This window comes from Sinocyclocheilus rhinocerous, unplaced genomic scaffold (assembly GCF_001515625.1).
Source record: "Sinocyclocheilus rhinocerous isolate Xijiao unplaced genomic scaffold, SAMN03320098_v1.1 scaffold1243, whole genome shotgun sequence".
In the NCBI taxonomy this organism is placed as follows: Eukaryota; Metazoa; Chordata; class Actinopteri; order Cypriniformes; family Cyprinidae; genus Sinocyclocheilus; species Sinocyclocheilus rhinocerous.
The window spans coordinates 1369612-1388485 of record NW_015626033.1 but is presented as its reverse complement, the minus strand read 5'-3'; the positions used below and the strand labels follow the sequence as shown (position 1 = coordinate 1388485).

Here is an 18874-nt window from a genome sequence, read left to right as displayed (position 1 = left end):
GCATGCACTACAATTCAAATTTTTTTTTTTTTTTTTTTGGAAAATGAATAGGGAAATTATTTAAGTCAGCATTGTTGAGGATATATTAATTTAAATACGTAATATTACTGTTTTACTGTATTTTTGATCAAATAAATGCAGCCCTAGTGAGAATAAGAGACTTGTCTAAGAAAATATAATTTTTATGCTTTGAAAAAAGAAAAAGAAATTGGTAATTGGGTGAAAAAAGGATAGATAGGGTTTGCTTCTATAGGATAGAATGTTTTATAATATACTTATGATTCTTTTTGAGAATTATTGTATTTTTTTTTTTACTCAATACAAATACTGATAAATATATAATTTGTTTTGCAGTGTTTTCCATCTCTTGCACATTAGCTGGAGATTTTTGGCTAAAATGGGAGCAAGTCATGCTTTTGTATGACTTTGAGGTTGTGAGTTCAGCACACTTCCATTATGCAGGTACCAGGCCTATATTGCCTCATCCGTGACTTACATGCTTAAACATTTCATGCGAGCTTAAGAAAGCACTCTTAATACCTGTCCCGACATCACTTCCTGAAATGCACTGTCTGCTTTAACATATATAGGGCACTATCTAACCCTCCTGAGAGCCAGAGACACTCCCCGGCCTGTCACGCACACAGCCAAAGTATTTGAAGAGAGCTTTATCAGGCCGCTGCAGTGGGTGGTGGGGGGAATTTTGCCGTCTGCCTGTTTTTTTTTTTCCCACATTTGTGCCTTGGAATTTTAAGAGTGATGGCTATGAAGTGGCCAGATGAGAGATGAAGTCCTGACGCTCCCGTTCCTCACCAATTAATCCTTCCGCATGTCAGCGCAGTGAGTTACAGCGCCGGTTACGGGGCCTCGTGTTTATTTGCCAGTGAACACAACTGTAAATCAGCCTGCAGCGGCTAAATTGATAACCTTGAATGTAAGGCCTGATACCTTTAACAGCATGTAATAGGCACACTGATGGGGTTCAGGCATTTGCAGAGGTCTGATTGGAGTTTAATTGGTCACAGTTCTTCTTTTCAGCACACATACTTTCTCTGCTCCATCCTTACTGAGTTGTGCTGTTTATTTTGCCAGCATTTTTTGAAGATCACAGTTGTACTTGTAAGAAACTGAGAGGAGTGTCAAAGTTATACTGGAGCGACTTTGTCAACATGAAAGATGGATGGGACGGCTCCTCCTCACCCACTACTGAAATGTCATCTGAGCGCTCCGTGTCTTTCAGGGCCTCGTTGAGCGTGTGAGGAGATCGCAGATTTGCGCTGAAGTGCTCTACCGTTTTTCTCTCAGCCTGACACACTCCTCTCTTTGTCTGTCCATTTTTCAGAGAGAAGAACTTTAATGGCTTCCAGGTAGAGAGAAGGAGGCAGCAGTCAAGATGAACTCAATTCCTTCGATGGACAGGCACATACAGCAGACCAATGACAGGCTGCTGTGCATCAAACAGGTGAGGAGAAAAGAAGCACAGTGACACAATGACCATCCGTCTGTCTGTCTGTTCATTGTTCCAGGGTCTCCTGCTGCCTCTCTGATGGCGATCTGTAGTTTTCCATTAGCTTGGCTCATATCAGGTTGCCGAATATGGTTGGAGTCTGAACCCTGCTGTCCTCCTCCTGTTGTTTTCCAAGCATCCCCTATCAGCCGGCGCTTGTTTTTGTGTTCACAAACATAGGCACACTATTTAGCTGTCCAAATGCAGACATGCCATAGGCTTCTTTTACTTTTAAATTGAACTAATTATGCAATGACGCACTGAACTGATCAAGAATGAAAGTAAAAACATTTGTAATGTTACAAAAGATTTGCATTTTAAATAAATGTTTGAACTTTGTTCATCAAAGAATCCTGAAAAAGCTTTATTAGGAGTTTCACAAAACTGGAAAGCAGCACAGCTGTTTTCAACATATACATTTCTCTATAATATTTCTAATAATCATAATGCCAATAATAATAATAAATAATAATTATATTACTTAATAAAAAAAAAAAAAATAAATAATACTAATAAGCACCAAGTCATCATTAGAATGATTTCTGAAGGATCATGTGACACTGAAGACTAATAATGACTGCTAAAAATTCAGCTTTGTCATTTCAGTAATAAATAACATTTTAAAATTTATTAAAATAGAAAAGAGTTACTTTAGATTGTAATGATATTTATTGATAACCATATTACTGTTTTTACTGTATTTTTTCTTTTAAAATAAATGCAGCCTTGGTGACATTTCTTTCAAAAACATTAAAAAGTCTTACCAACACCAAACTCGAATGGTAGAGTATAATGACTACAGGTTAACCCAAAACCTAACACTATACCTAAATTAAGACTTTTTACATTTTCCCCTTTTGATTTGTCAGATCAACTCGCTTCTGAGTCACAGACTCATGCTTTTATACAGTGTTTCTAAACCCTAAACCATATGAGTGGGTATCAGTGCATTTAAAGCAAAGATTTGACTGATTTAAGAGCACTTCAGTTTATGAAAACCACTTCAAATGTCCTCATGTTTTAATATATCAAAGAGGACATTTGAAAAAGTAAAAAATGACACACAACTATAGCCAGACTTACACACAAGTAGGTATGACCCAAGGCTATGTCTTGTGATTCTAGACTTGGATAATTGCAGTGTGCTGTGTAGGTGTGACATTTTGCATCTCTCGACAGATTTATGGAAATATTTGACATGCCAACTTGTATATTACAGACAGTTCAGCATTTTTAATGTCCACACAGATTTCCGCTAGGCTTTGTTGTCTCTGCATCAATTAGGCAAGTGTTAGTGCTAATAAGATCATGTCTACAGCATGTAAGAATCCATTGAATTTCTGAGACTATTTAATTGGTTACAAATGACACTGTTATCTCTGTTTTGCGTAGCAGATTGAGTCTGATTAAAGCTAAAGACAAAACGCAATCGATTGCTGCTCGTTAATCATATTGATATGGCACATTTAGTGTGGTGAAAGTCGTCAGTTTAGCTGCCAGGACTTTTGTCCCAGTGAGCTCAATTTAAGCAGAGAAAGTATACTTTATCATGTTATGTCCACATAATATTTTAGTCAGGGTTTTTTGCAGCAACAACAGTAATAAAGTTTTGCACAGAACACAGTAGTACATTTAAAACTTCCATATGTAAATGACCTCTAGTTTATATGGAAATGCCAGTACCTTGACAATTTCTAAGCGTTCTCTTGTTTGTGACATCAATATGTCAAAAACCTGATACTCTTTCGATCTAATAGGGGTGTTTCCTTCCTCTCTGTCCCGTTTCCCTCTTTTCATCATTCTGTCATCCTGTCACTCAATCATACGCCTGCCTGTCATACAATCTATTCTTCCCTCAACTTTACTCAGTTGGTTATAATGACAGTAGTGTAAAACATTATGTCCAATCTCATGACTAACACCCACATGAAGCCATCAGCATGTTGTGATTGTAATGTCGATCAAACGGACCATTTTCTCTCTTGACTTCTTTGCCTTTTTTTCAATCCTCATACTGCCAGACTCTTGCACTGCCATCTGACTTTCATTTACAGAGCCCTTCCTACAGATTTCCTCTGTTTTCCCATCGCGGGCTTCCTCACCAGCAGTTAAAGCCCGCACACTGAGCAGTCGGCAGCCAATAGCTGTCAATCACACAAAATGAGATCCTCTTCTGTCTGAGAGGAGCAGACTGACATCACAATCAACTCAAGTCGAAGTGGTGCATTGAACCGAATCACACGCTCAGCCAGATCAATTTGTCCTACAAATTTTTGTTAATTTTAACTGTATATTAAACAAAACAATTCAGTTTAGTAATATACTTTTATATATATATATATATATATATATATATACTCAGAACATTTAGTAAAATTGTGGAGTCTGAGCTTAGTGTCCCCATTTTCTTTTTCCTATTTGTTGAGCTTCAGTTTATTCTGCTAAGTAAAACGAAAACTCTTATCATTCACAGTGTTTACCTTTGAATGCATGATAAACGTTCGGATGATCAGAACAATTCTCTTGGCTCATTCTCCATCAAGAGCATGAGGAGGAATTTAATGATTAGAAATAATAAGTGAAACATGGCACAGCGACTCAGTTTAATTAGACAGTCTTTCTTTTCTTTTTCTTCTTAAGAAGAAATTATCATTCACATGGAACATGAAGACAAATTTGCTGAAGAGTATTCTGATACTGGAGGAGGCGGTTATTCATGGTCCATGTCCTGTGTAGGACTGATGAAATGAGCTCGTGCTCAGAGATTTCCTATGACAGATTAGCTGATGAGAGAAATCGCCCTTAAGATTTCAAGATCCTGACCTTCTTTTTTTGTCTTTTGTCTGAGTGCGACTTGAATAATTTGAAGATTCCTTTCCATAAAATGTCCTAATATGAGTTTTATTTTCTTAATTTAGTAATTAAAAATGTAGTCAATTTAGAGTCATATTCTGTACTTTTTATTATTATTTTTTAACTTTTTATCACGTTTCCTGCACCAGTACAAGAATATATATATATTTTTTTTTTATTTAAAATTATATAAATATATCATAAATATGTGTTTATATAAAATAGGCCTAGAAATCCTACACTCTAAAAAATGCTGGGTTGTTTCAACCCAACTTTGAGTCAAATATGGACTAACCCAGCCGTTGGGTTAAATTTTTACATTAAATTTTTAACCCAAAAGTTGGGTTAGTCCATATTTGACCCAAAGTTGGGTTGAACAACCCAGCATTTTTTAGAGTGTACGTTAATAGGTTTTCCGTGTGTGAACTGTGTATGTGGATATTCTTATGGTTGTGACATATTACTTCACAACGATTAATTTTTGCTGCTTAGTTCCTAAAACTGGACTGGGAGGACAGCAAGAAAGAAGCAAGAAAAATCTTATTTTCCGTTGACTTATTATTGACTGTAATACAGTGATATTGTAGTATAGATGATCAGAAGTGTAGATGTTCAGGCCTGGTCAAGCAACATGACTTTAATGCCTCTGGAGTGACTGATCATAACACACAGAGCTGCCCTGAGGTGGAGAGGTCCTGTTTGGACACCACATGCTTAGCAGGGGAAAGGTGGAGTGCTGAGATTTGGCTGCTGTTGCGTTAACACCTGTGTTGCGATCCTGCCAAAAACCCTTCACTGCTGACACACGGCTCTGAGTGCCCACCATCACAACAGCGAGCTTTCCATCCCCTCCTCTCTTTCCTGATAATCGTGTGGTAAGAGCCAGACACCAGAATGTCCGCTTAAACAAAGAATCACCTCCCTCAAAATGGAGATTCTTTTCCACCAGCTTTTTGCGGCGAGAGGGGGAACATTTTCTACCCGCATATTCCTTATGCTGTGCAGGATTTACTCAGCGGGGTTGTGCGGCAGTAGACATTGGCTCTTTGTCAGATGAGCTCTTTGTCAACACACACACACCAAATTCGCTCATTCAGATGGCGACCTCTGCCGCCCTCGGAAGACAATGCCGCTTCCTCGCTGCGAGCCGGGGAAGAGGAGGTGTCCGTCGGAGTATAATGGTCTTCAAAGTGTGCAGTCTCCTCCTCAGAGCGGCCAAACAGCGCTGGAGCATTAAACGTGCAAAGGCTCTGAAGAGGGAGTACAGATTGCTCGTTTGTTTAAATTTCTTGTCATGTCTTGTGCGCCACCGGTCGCTGGAGAGTTTGGGTGGGGGGAGTGCGGTCCTGAGGGGAGGATAAACAACCTTGGCACTCAATAAATAAATAAAAAAATCGTAGAGAAAAGAGAATAAGCTTCTTCTCATTCAATTCTGCCACAAAACCCCCCCTCTTGTGCTCGCCTTATTGGCCGGCTCTGCTTGAGTAATGCTTTCAGAGGTGCAGATCTATTACATCTTAGTGGACAAAAGATGATGAAGAGTCTGGATTAGGACGCACTAGGTGTGTGAGGAGGCCTTGAAGCACACTGAGCTCTTTGTCAGGAGAGTGGATCTGTCCCAGAATGCACAGCTGCGTTCAGACCAGGAGGCCTTGGGTTACCGGCTGGGTTCTTGCAGGGCTGTGCAGATGCACCGAGTCAAAGGGCAGGAGGAGTTGGAGCACTTGGCTGACTGAAAACAATATCCACTTTAAGAACAAAATACCACCCCTTGTCGAATACTGGTTGTCAATATGCCATAAAATGTATAAGGAATATGGTATATGATTCAGAAAGGAGCAGAATCAGTTGAATGATTTGTTTTTTGGTTCACATCCTCTCAAAAGTTTTTTTTAATATATATTCATTAAATATTTTTCAGCAGGTTTTCAAGTGCTTCTGTCTGTTTAAAGAAATATTCTAGAATAGAACAAAGTCTAAATTATATTATTTTTTTCACATAAATTTTGACATGTCCCTCAGTATGTAAATAAGAACACACACGTTTCAGAGTTTTTAATTGCAGTTTTAATATGAATATATTAATAAGTAATAGTTGTTGTAAAATTATTATGTTCAATTTTATGATATATTAAATATCAAGTTATATATCAAAACGGATTTTCCTGTATGGTTTTCTTCTGTGGAACATAAAAGAAGATATTTCTATATATTCTAATTTTGGACAGAATTTCTCTAAGAGATTTTTTTCTTTTTCTTTCTTTGTTTTTTTATTTTATATAAGTTTTCTAAATCATCATTTAGTGGAATTATTTTTTAGGTGGGTAAACGTACTTATATTATGCTTATCTTGAGTTCCTGCATGTGAAGTTTTAGTATGATTAGAGTATTATGATTTTTATGTGATATTTATGTGATGATAACATGTCATGTTGAAGTATTATGGTTATGTTTTCACAACAGTGTTGAATATTTAAATATTTTTGGTGTTTATTTTTAATGCTAAAAATTCAGTTTTTAAATATTGATTTTTCCCTCTAGATTTTAATGTTGTAATATTTGTGATTTCTTCTGTTCGAACAGCACTTACAGAATCCGGCAAATTTCCAGACAGCGGCCACGGAGCTACTGGACTGGTGTGGAGACCCACGAGCCTTCCAGCGGCCATTTGAGCAAAGCCTTATGGGATGCTTGACGGTAAGACAGCAGCTGCTCAAGTCTTGTCCTCATGTCAGGGGCCAGTGACGAAGGTTAAAGCAACAGTCACGCTTCACGTGTCCCTGTGCCCACCCACTGATCTCTCTCTCTCGGTTTCTTTTCTTCCATCTTGTAACCTGATGTTTAAGGTTTTTATTTTTTTGGATTTTAAAATATCTTCTCTTATCTCACCATGCAGAATCAGGTATAATTAAACCATTAGTAAGCTGAACTTTTCACATTTAATTCTGTTTATTGATGCTAGTGGTGCTGAACATACAGTAGGACACTCGCCCCACATTCTCCATGACAGTCATTGATTATGGCATATTGCCAGTGTTTAGCACCTTCAGTCTGATTCAGGTCTCCAGTCCAGGTGCTTTTCGTGGACATACAGACATTTCCCATTGATCTCAACTGGACTTATTTCATCCCCACTCCCACTCTGTGATCTGAATTCTTCATATATTGATTTACTTACTTGATTGACATCATATTTTTGAGGTTATTTATTTTTATTACAACAGAAGCACCAGAGGCAAATTATAAGCTTAGATACGAGGACCTCCAAATATCGTCTTTCAAAAAGTTTGTAAAACTGTCCTGAGGTTTCTATGCCATTTTGTAGCATAAATAGTGTAAGAAATGTGGTTACACTGAAAGTTCCCAAAAAGTGCACTTTAAATACCCGGATAATGCACTTAATTAAGCAGAGATAACAAAACAAAAAAAAGTGTGTGGAATGTTGGACTCTTCATGCACACTGTTGCAGCTTTCCTTGCGTATTGCAGGGGGTAGGGCTAAATTTCAATGTTTGAATGACAAAATAGCACTTACACTAGATGGTAGAGTGCATAGTGTATAGTGCCTCATTTGGGACATAACTCTCAATTAATCTTGCGCTAATATTTAGAGCCTTTGGAACTATATGACAACTTTTTGCCAACAATAATGTAATTTTTCTTTAAATACCACCCTTAACACTTTAAAACCCATACTTAACTTCCATTTAAGTTATTGATTGAATCCCTTAATAGCATTTTATTAGCATTTTTTAATGAATGAATGGAATAATTAAGATTTCTTAATGTTTTTGAAAGAAATCTCTTATGCTATTCAGCAGCAAAAACTCTTTTCAGCATTGACAATAAGAAATGTTTCTAGAGCACCAAATCAGAGTACTAGAATGATTTCTGAAGGATCATGTGACGCTGCTGAAAAAATTAGCTTTAAAATTTTTTTTTTCTATTTTAAAATAGAAAACACTTATTTAAAATTTTAATGTTTCACAATATTAACTGTTTTACTGCATTTCTGATCACATAAATGCAGCCTTTGTGAGCATAAGAGACTTCTTTCAAAAACATTAAAAGATCTTAATTATTCAAAATAACTGGTAGTGTGCGTGCAGTTTTATGTCACAGCTCAGAATAGTCACTAATGAAAGGTTTGGGGTTTTTGTGTGTGTGTTTAATGTCGTTAACCAATCAGTATTTTAAAGATATAATTTTTTGATTAGTCACATGGCATTAGCTCAAAACAACCTGACTAACCTGACTGCATCACAAAGGGGTCTCTGCACCAGCCGAGCTACTGCCTTTGAGATGAATGGGAATGTTAACGGACAGCTTTCTCCAGGTATTCCAGACCGCTCTGACAGCCTGAGTTTGGTTCAACCTCTCTCTCTGGAGTTGGTGTCATGTGTGTACATGACAGTGTGTCCCTAGACACCGTCTTCACACCACACGCGTTCACTCCAAAAGGATGTGCAGTATGTTTGTGCTCTGTATATTGTAATTAATTTGTCTGATGCATTGGGGGTCCCTCAGAGAGTAGCGGAGAGGTTCTTCTCCCCAGGTGAGGATGGTGGAGAGATGAAAGAACTGGGGAGATAAGAAAGTTGGCTGACAGATGTGGACATGTCTTACACGTTGCCCCTCAGGCAGCAGGTAGCTCTCTGCTCTCCGCAGACCTGCATATGGAGCTGTTTTTCTATTGTCTCCCAGCTGCACAATATCTGCACTCAGCCAAATGATAAATGACATCTCCAAACTGTCAGTAGCTTTAGCGATGACAACTTTCTCTGCTGTCCCACTGTCTTTTCTTGTCAACCCTGCATATCTGCAGTGCTATGGGCCTCACTCTGGAAAGAAATAAATGGCCATTTTTTTCTTGTGTATTATATTGCGCGTCACTGTTTGTGTGCCCTCGGCCCTTTAGCAAAACTGTAACTGAGGAGATTTGCGTGGCTCAGTGATTCTGATATTTTTTTCTGTTGAATCACTTAATATTTTAGGCCTGCGTTCTGAAAAGAGATATTATGTGGAAAAGGCTTATGAGAGGATGCATTTCTAAACGCCAGTGGAATCTATACCAGCCCTCGTGGCAGCAAGCCTGGCTGCTGCGTTTGGCAAGTGCAGCTGCAGAAGGGAAATTAAAGTTTGGCAAGAGCGCAGCGGCGCTGCCTGTCCAAAAAAAAGTTTTTTTTCATAGATGCCATTCTAGAATCCCGTTAAGCTGTTATTTGACCATTAAATCATGAATAGAGATCTGTCAGCACAGGTTTGATTTGTCGTTTTTGTTGCACCGCCTTGGTAGCAGATGTATGACAATTTATGATTAAGAAGAGTCACGTTTGCACCCCATGTGGAACACAAATTGCACGTCAAGCGCCGGGTGTTAAGAATTGAGAAGGTTAGTAAGTGGATAAATGCAGTGCACAGCTGCAGCAGTGTGATACATGAGTCATTAAACATCATGTGCAGCCTCGTTCAGATTTTACAGCAGATATTACAAAAGGTTGAATGCCTCTCGTTTTATATTGGTTGTGTCTTTTTTGATGGATAGAATAATAGAGAGTGAAAGGGGAGACCAAATGAATTCTTTCAAATGGAATGTTATTCAGAGCAATTTAAACCCATAACTTTAAAATGAAAAATAGGTGTCTTAAACACCTGTAAATGTTTTTTTTTTTTTTTTTTGTCATTGTCAGCCTGTGGTCTAAAATATTTAAGCTTTCCTGTTGTATCATTTTAATGGAATAGGTTACCAAAAATAATTTCAGTCTTTTTTTTACTCACATTTTGTGATGTTCTAATCCCATATTACTTTTTTTGTGGAATATAATTAAGATGTTTGGCAGAATTTTCTCACTGCTATTTTTCAGTGAATGGGGACCAGGGGCTGTAAAGCTCCAAAAAAGACAATAAAATGTCACAAGTGAAATGTTTTTTTTATTTTATTTTATTTTTTTCACAGAGAGGGACTGAATAAGTTTTGCGGGGTATTATTTAACTTGGAATATACAGCCCCAGTATCCATATGGATTGCTGTTATGGCACTTTTTGGTAGTGGTTTATCATTTTAAGTTTGATAGCAACTTGGTCACCATTGACTTTCATTGTACGGAAAAGAGCAGCTTGAACATTCTGGTTAACTTCTCTTTTTGTGTTCTATGGTAAAAGTCAGTCATGCAGGTTTGGAACAATATGAGGGTGAGTAAATGACATTTTTGGGTGTTCAGTCCCTTTAAGAGATTCCACAGGTTAAGCCAGAGTTATGTATTCTGTGTGTAACATTGTCACCTACCATCTCTGTCTTACATGTGGCTTTAGGGTTTTATTTACACGCTGTTGAATTGTTTCGCGAAAGATCACAAGATGCTTTGAAAGAAGCTGGAGTTACGAGTTCAAGGGGCCAAGTGCGGGCTGTGGTCTCTGCGGATCAGGGGGTATTCAGAGAACAAACACAGACGTCTGCACACCAGTCGGACAGATCTCTAGGGAAAGCTCATCAGTCGTGCCCTGCAAATATCAACACAGTCTTAACACTATTCTGCATCAGTGGAGGTGGCTGTTTTATCTTTGAGTGCATTATTCATGCACGTATATAAATATTTGATATGATTGCACTAAAAAAGGGAAATTGCTCTTTTATGAGTAGTTTTTGGAGAGATATTTGGTGTACAAGGAAGAGGGGGGTGGTAGCCGGGTAATGCGAGTATACCGCTGGTTCTCGCTTCTCTCATGGGAGTCTGGGGTAGAATTTCAAGGAAGCTTAATTGCACATAGCTCATGTAGACCATTGAAAAATTCAATAGCCTTAATGCTAAAGAGTGTGTTTAGAACATTTCAGCTTGATTTTTCTTCAGTCTTTTAGTGGAGAACTCTGTTTGCACCTCTCCTGTGAATGCGAATAATGGACACACACATGCAGATGAAGCGCGTGAGTACAAAAAGACCCATTAAAGCTCATATGGTCTCTTTCCGCAGGTTGTAAGTCGTGTGGCAGCGCAGCAGGGTTTTGACTTGGACCTCGGCTATCGGCTCCTGGCCGTGTGTGCGGCAAACCGTGACAAGTTCACCCCTAAGTCGGCAGGTGAGAACCGCTTCTGTCATTGCGATGTTTCTTCTCACTCATCACTGCTACAGACACTCTGCCTGTAATGAATCCACATTTCTCATTTAGCGATGTGACAGGAAATCTTTTAATTGCGGCATTATGCAATCACAGCGCACGGCCATGCATTAGCATCCTTTCACTTTCCTTTGTCCGACACTCACTCATCTCCTTAAGACGATTTAACTTCCCGAGGTTGTCTTTTCCTGACGATTTTACACGTGAAGCTCTCGGCGTGCCAGAAACACCCCCGAATAATTCATTGATAAGCCGCCAGAGTTCACTTTCCAACAATCATCCATCAGCAGAGCAGCATCGCGTTGTAATCAGCTCTGTTTGAAATCCTGACCTTCTCAGCCAAAGCTGAGTGTCCTGTTCTTGTACATTTGTCAAAGTGAATTGCGGACGGGCATCAGCCAAACAGAGATAGATGGCCCGCAAACGCCGGGGTTGAGGTGTGTGAGTGTACTTCATTTGAGAAAGGCCTGACATGGCTCGCTGTTGAGAATGAAGATAAACTGTCCATTTGAACCATGGTTACTGTGGGACACCTTGGGGCTTCCAGAAACATTTTTTTTTGTTCATATTTCTCTTTTTAGATCACTGCAAAAATTGTTTTCTTAATTAATATTTTTGTCTTTATACTTTAAAGCAGTGGTATTTTAGCAGTATTTATATACTGTTACAGTATTCATTGAAATAGTTTTTATTTTTATGCTTTCAGATTTCATTTCAGTTTTAGTATGTGTTATGTGTCTTTTGTTATTGTCTTTTTTATTAGTTTTTGGGTTTATTTCTAATTTATTTTTTATTTCCATTTCAGTTTTAGTTAATTTTACAGCTCTTTTCAGTTAGTCACCAAGACAACATTTCTCTCTCTTTTTTAAAAGTTTTTCAGTTAATGTTTGTTTTATTTTTTTTTATTTTATTTTTTTTTTCAGTTAACAAAACAATGATTATTAATAATTAACAATAACAATAAAATTATTTTATTTATTTATGTATATTATTTTTTACTTTTTAATTTACTTCCAGTAATTACATTTGTTTTAAGGATGTCAGACATTTTTACTCGAAAACAAGACAAAAATACTGATTAATACATGTATTTTTGCAGTAAATTGCTGAGATAGTGGCAGTATGCTGTTAGTAACACTCACATGGCTTGTTTGTTTGGTAGCTGAAATATTTCTCCGTTTCAGTGATATCTCCAATATTTCAAATCAAGCAGAGTTTGTACCAGTGGTTGCATTCAGAGCAGCGGCTGATAAAGAAATGGCTGGAAGCAGATATGACTCAGACTTCCTCTCTCTCAGTGCATCATGGGGGCATCCATCTTACCTCTATCATAAGGGCGTCTGCCACCCCAGACACACAGACGACAGTGGCAGGGCTCAGTCTCATAAACCCATCTTCCGTCCCTCTCGTTTTCTGTCCTCCTTGATGCCACACACTCTTTCTCTCTTTATCTGTCTACATCCATCACGCAAACACACACAGAAAGAGCGAAAGGAAAAAAAATAGAGAGAAGAGATATGCACGTCAGGTCAGGGATTTGAGAAAGTGCAGCCCCAGCGAAAACCCAGTGACAGGCAGGATGGCGACAGAGGCGGCCACCCGACACCACACACCGGAGTTCAGTGTGTCTGGCGCGCTCGGAGCCTGAGAGAAGCGAGACACTCCCACATTACACGATCAATGCACAATCAGGCGGCCGCGGAGAGGCAGTCACCAGCTGCAGGATGAATCCGTCATGTTTTGCTGTCTCTGTGATATACAATGCAGCTGACACTTGGCTGTGAGGATGGCCAAAATCATCCACTTACACTTAGAATTACACTTCTGTTTGCCTCTCGTAAAAGAATGTTAAGTACCTGTAATGGATAAATGCCAGAAGATGTCTTGTAGGATATAGTAAAGTAATTCATATATTTGTGCTTTGAGCTCTTGTTAATGTTACATTTCAACAGTTATAGTGCTATAAAATGGTCCATTGGATTCCTTTGTTTTTGACATGCGATGTAGGCAAATCTAACACATTTGCTTGAGGCATGTATTTTTCAATGACAAATTTGATGAGCACACTTTTATCATCACTGCAAAACAGTTAATCAATATATTTGTCTTGTTTTCCAATAACTTTTTTTTATTATTCCGAATATCAATAAAACATAAATTTGCAAAATTGTTAAAAAAAGAAAATACTTTTTTATTAAGTATTAATATTAATGTCGTAAATAACATGTATAAATAATTATATATAAATGTTCAATTAATATAAAAAATTATTTATATATTATAAACTTAACATGGAAAAAAAATGTGAAATGTTATATATAAGAACATTTTATTAGTAGTATTAGTATTAGTATTATTATTATTAATTCTGAGTAATAATTAAATAATACATTTGTAATTAGATTTAAAATGTATATAATACATTAATTTATACTGTATAAAAACAGGAGAAATAGAGAATGTGAAAAACTTAATGTGAAAAACATTAATAATTCTATATGTAAGACTAATAATAGTTATTATTATAATAATGTACTATTATACATTTTATTTTCTTGTGAATATTATTATTATCATAAAATTATTGTAAACATACTGATTGGAAAAGTGCATTGACAAAAGAAAGATATAATCAGTGCAATCTAAGTGATGGAAGCGCATTGTGCATTGTCACCAGCTGATCTTCAGGAATGTGAGATGTGGTGTATGTGTGTAGATGAAGTCTAGTCTGTTAGTGCGTGCTGGTTTATGAGTGCTGACCTCTCTGTCAGCGGGATTATCCGGCAGTATTAATCTGTGATTATGGGAATTATCTGTCCACGGTGTGTTTGCATCTGTTTGTGTGTATGTGTGAGTGCTCTTATTGAGTCTGATCTTCTCTGCTTACATGCTACTGACAGACTATTTAACCAGGCTTTGTTTGGCACCCCACCGCCAGTGCAGTAGGATAATTATTTAGTCTAAAATCTCCCTCTTTAGAGCACAAAGTTGTGTCTGTACCAAGAAATGCTAAATACCTTGTCTGAGATGCTTTAGGGATGTAACGGTATGAAAATTTCTAAAAGTTAATAAACCAGGCTCTACACTCGAAGCGCTGCGCAGCTCAAACGAGTCGCACGGTTTCGTTATGCTTTCCGTTTCATTTGCCATTTGATGTTTCTCACATGCAACAGAAACTCAGTTGTTCAAATCGCGGTAATCGAATACGGTTATAGTGATAATTAAAATATGAAACGGTAATACTAACCGTGGGGTATTTTATCACGATTTATCGTCAAACCGGTAATCGTTACATCCCTAAGATGCTTTTATTGAGCATATGTTAATTATACACAGCATCACAATTGCTTTTGACGGTATTACAACAATATCCTGTCAGTCACAACAGTCTCCTCACTTAGATCAAAATCGAGTTCTTCCCTCTGTATGTGTCATGCTGATATTTAATCGAGAGCAGGTTATTTGAGAGATTGACAGCTAATGTGTTCATCTATTAGGACATGTTTCTCATTCGCATAGCCCCATTCAGAAAGCCTGCTATTATTTAAACATTTTCCTGAAAAAAAGTCAACTTTCCAAATCACGTTTGTGCCTGCATACAGGAGCAGAGATAGTGTGCCATTGTTCAGAGTGAGATGTTGCGACAAGATAATTGCAAGGTGTGTCTCAATTCAAGTGTTTTTAAAGTCTGTTATTGAGCAGATTTGGCATGAAGCGCAGAAGACATTAAGTACAGGAATTTGAACAATGTTTTGTTTTTCCCTCTAAAATTTTTAACCAGTGTTTATAAGAATTCCATAGTTTGCGTCATTTTTGACACACTAACAAATAGTTTAAGTCGCTTTCTATAATAATTATATTATGATTGATTCATTATGAATCAGTCATATAACAGTTATTTGTACAGTTTTGTGACTAAAACAAGTTTATGCACTCAGCAACCCTTACTGAGTGATGGTGCGCACATTTAATTGCATTTTAGTGAAAGGTCTTTCACCATATTCAAGTTTTTGGCCCTGATTGTTTTTTTTTTTGTTTTTTTTTTATATAGAGATACAGCTGTTTGATGCAATAGCACGTCAAAGTAAAGTTGACACACGGCTGTTCTCTGAGCAGCGGATTGGCTAAAGTATGAAATTGGCCAATGGCCACACTGTGGGTTGAAATGGATCTCTCAACGCAATGGTGAAGAATGTTCCTGCTCTATATAGGAAGTCTGTCAGCAGCTTGTAAATCAGCCCAGCTGGAAGGCACGTCAGGAGAGCAACCAATCCGCCATGTCGAGGGTGACGGATCGCTTTCCAGCACCCAGCCGTAATTCACATGTCATGTACACACATGGTATACAGAGAAGACACGAGTGCAAATACACAAGAAACTCAAGCCTGGGGACCCCCCCGTTGGTTTGATATACCGCAAACCCTGCCTACCTCTATCTGCGTACAGTTCTCACTTCATACGTTTACTTCAGACGATCACTGTGGCTTTGAGTCTGCAACATCAAAGTAGAGATCGTTAGTGGGTCACAATCACCAATTGCCAGAATTAACAATTACCAAGCAATTCAACAATTTCAATGCCAATTCAACAAATGTGAATAAATATTGACTATTGTTGATTAGCTAGTTATTTATTAGTTGGATGATAACATTAATTGTAACAAACTCCAAAAACTGCACTAAAACTGTAGAAAAAAAAACATAAAATATAAAATTCAGATATGTACATTTTTGTATTTTAGTTAAGAAAGTTTAAATGTACTGTATAGAATATTGCAGTTCAGAAACATTTATGAAAAGATAAAATCCACCATTGTCTGGTGAGACATAAAGTTAATTTGGGACTTAAATCAGTTTCAAGATTCTTCTCTTTTCTTCTGATGTAATCATTCAGCAACAGTTCAGCTACTTTTAGATGCTCCAGATCTGCTAGACTTTTTGTTCTTACAGAAACGAGCTGATTATTTCATTGTAGCTTGTAATCTGAAACTATTCTGCTGTATTATGATAGATTTTTACATCAAAAGCATCAGGTTATTTGTAAGATTGCTCATTTGTAAAGTACTGAAGTTGAGAGCTGCAGAGAGTGACTGGAGTGATGTGTTTGTGTTGGTGGAGGGTTATGACTCACTGCTTTGCAGTAAAAGTTAAAGGAAGCTCAAGTTCCTGTTTGAGCCAGCTTTGGCTCTTCACCTCCTTTTTCATGTAGCCCGTAGCCTTGACATCTCTCATTTTCTCTGAGTTATTTCATCCCCTCGTAGCTTGATATTAAAGGTATCTGTCACACGCAGCGCTTCGATGCCGGCCAGGGAGATGGCGCGCACACTGAGGTCTTGATGCTTCGTGCTGCATAGTAAGTCTTTGTGGCTACAGTACATTGGAGCTTTCAATTAATTATTGCTAATTTGATGTCACTTGAAATTATTACAGTGCTTTTTTTTGTGCAGCGTCAAGAAAAATCCTGCTGTTGATACAGCGTTTTTATTAGCAAATTAGGCGATGCTAATTCAAGGACTGAAGAACAGCTATGTATTAATTCATTAATGGACGCATGCTATTGACAGCCCAGGGAAGTGCTGGATCCCTTTCTGATATTCAACACTTTTAGATGTGTGTAATTAACAGTGTTAGCAAGTGTCAAGTTAGGCACTTAGCGTTAAAAGCTAACACAGTTTCCATTAATTTCACCCTCGCACGACACTCAGGAGGGCCGCCCACCAGCCCCGGGCTTAATTAGCATGAGCGGTCTGATGGATTTATACATCAGTGTCATGTGATTAGCTCACCAATGAACGGGATTCACTCGCTTTGATAGCAGTAATCGCAGGGCTGTGAACGCAGCATTAACCGAATTGATCTGAGCGTGTTGTTTGTTCTCAGTCTTTCTTTGGATGATTTGGTTGAGGGCCAAGATACAGCCCGTCTGCCACTATAGGCCCCGCCCCCTCTTTGCAAGTTTGAAATGTGAGCCGCCCATGCTCCCCCCCCCTCTGCCCTCTGGCAAAGTGGCCATCGCATTGCATGGATGTGAGTGTGTGCGTGCGTGCGTGTGTGTGTTTGTATGAATGAATGAGGGTTTTAGGCATGTGGACGTCACTTAGGACACCATACATCTGAGGTGAGAGGACATTTGCTGCTTTTTCTCCCTCTGTCTCTCTTCTCTTTCCCTGCCCCCACGTCCCTCTCTTTCTTTCTCTCTTGCTTCTTTTTTTTAACCCTTTTGAAACACAACGGTGCTTCCTGTTCATTTTGTGGTTTTGCACTGCAGACACTTTACAGGCTTGTCATTCTGTATTTGTGTGTCTGAAGTTTTCGAAGAGCTTAACCTGATTCCCTGTGGGCTACGTCTTGGAGCAGAGGAGCCAGGTATAGCAGGAGCCCATTAGCACAGAACTCTATCTGTGATTGGCTTTGCACTGGAAACCCAGAGACCGCCGCTGAATAATTGATGTGCATTGTGCAGTCGCTGGACAGGCGAAGAGAGGGAAAACAGAGAGAGAGCCCCAGACAATCAGACCGAGATAGACAGAAAAGTTCGTAGATTTCTCACGGGTTCGTCTTTGCCTGCTGGTAAAATCCCATTTTCTCTGTGCAATGAGAAGACTGCGATGAGAGCCAGATCTCAAGCGTTGGTAAGTCACGTGACGGTCGGAGTGCATGCGGGCGAGTTGCAGGCAGGTGTATGCGCAAGTCCTGCACATGATCGAGTCGTAACAACTGACTGCGTTTGACCTAGTTCCCTCTCTCCCACACAAACGCTCCCACATAGAGGGTCAGAGTGAGCTTGATTATCTCCAGGAGGAGAGCTGACCTACTTGAGGCACAGTGTTTTTGTCAGTCCTTTAGCGGGTTGACGTGAGCCTGGCGACAGCGTGGCTCCAGCCGGTTACATGGAGAGTCTCTTCCTCTATGCTGGCTACTGCGAGTGTGTGTTCGTTCTTTATGGCGTTGTAAATCATTGGACGGGGGAGCGTTTTTTTGCAGTGCATTCGAGGTTCTGTTCGACGGGCCGATTTGTGGGTGAATGAACGTGGGAATTTCTGTGAGTGGGGGGGTGTGATGGCTGTGCCCCTGATGTTTGTATATTTAGAAAGCCGGCTTCATCTCTTGTGTTTCTACAGCAGTGTCTAAGTCTAGGCATGATCCCTAGATATTTATAGTAAGTAGTTGTTTCTTGTAACTGCTACAGGGCGGCAGTTAAAGCGTCGTAAGGATAATATACTGCTTGAGCAAAGTCTACAGGTTCCTGTGAAGTTTTGTTAAAGCTCTCGGCCTCGGAGTACATGCTGATGGGGAAATAAACAGCAGTTTGCTGTAATGAGGATCCTGCTGTTCATGTGTGAAACTTCCTCCTCAGTGGTGAGGAGCTTTTAATAGCTCGGTGCTCTTTGCCGTGTGTCGT

At 38.8% G+C, this 18874-nt stretch overlaps 1 protein-coding gene across 1 annotated transcript in view; it reads left to right on the top strand.

Moving 5' to 3' along the window:
* zmiz1a (zinc finger, MIZ-type containing 1a) overlaps positions 1-18874 on the top strand; it is a 142465-nt gene that overhangs the window by 101226 nt on the left and 22365 nt on the right. The window contains exons 5-7 of the mRNA XM_016511303.1: positions 1343-1462; positions 6944-7057; positions 11329-11434. Coding sequence (XP_016366789.1) covers positions 1394-1462; positions 6944-7057; positions 11329-11434 — 289 coding nt within the window. The 5' untranslated portion in view covers positions 1343-1393. The remainder of the gene's footprint in view (positions 1-1342; positions 1463-6943; positions 7058-11328; positions 11435-18874) is intronic.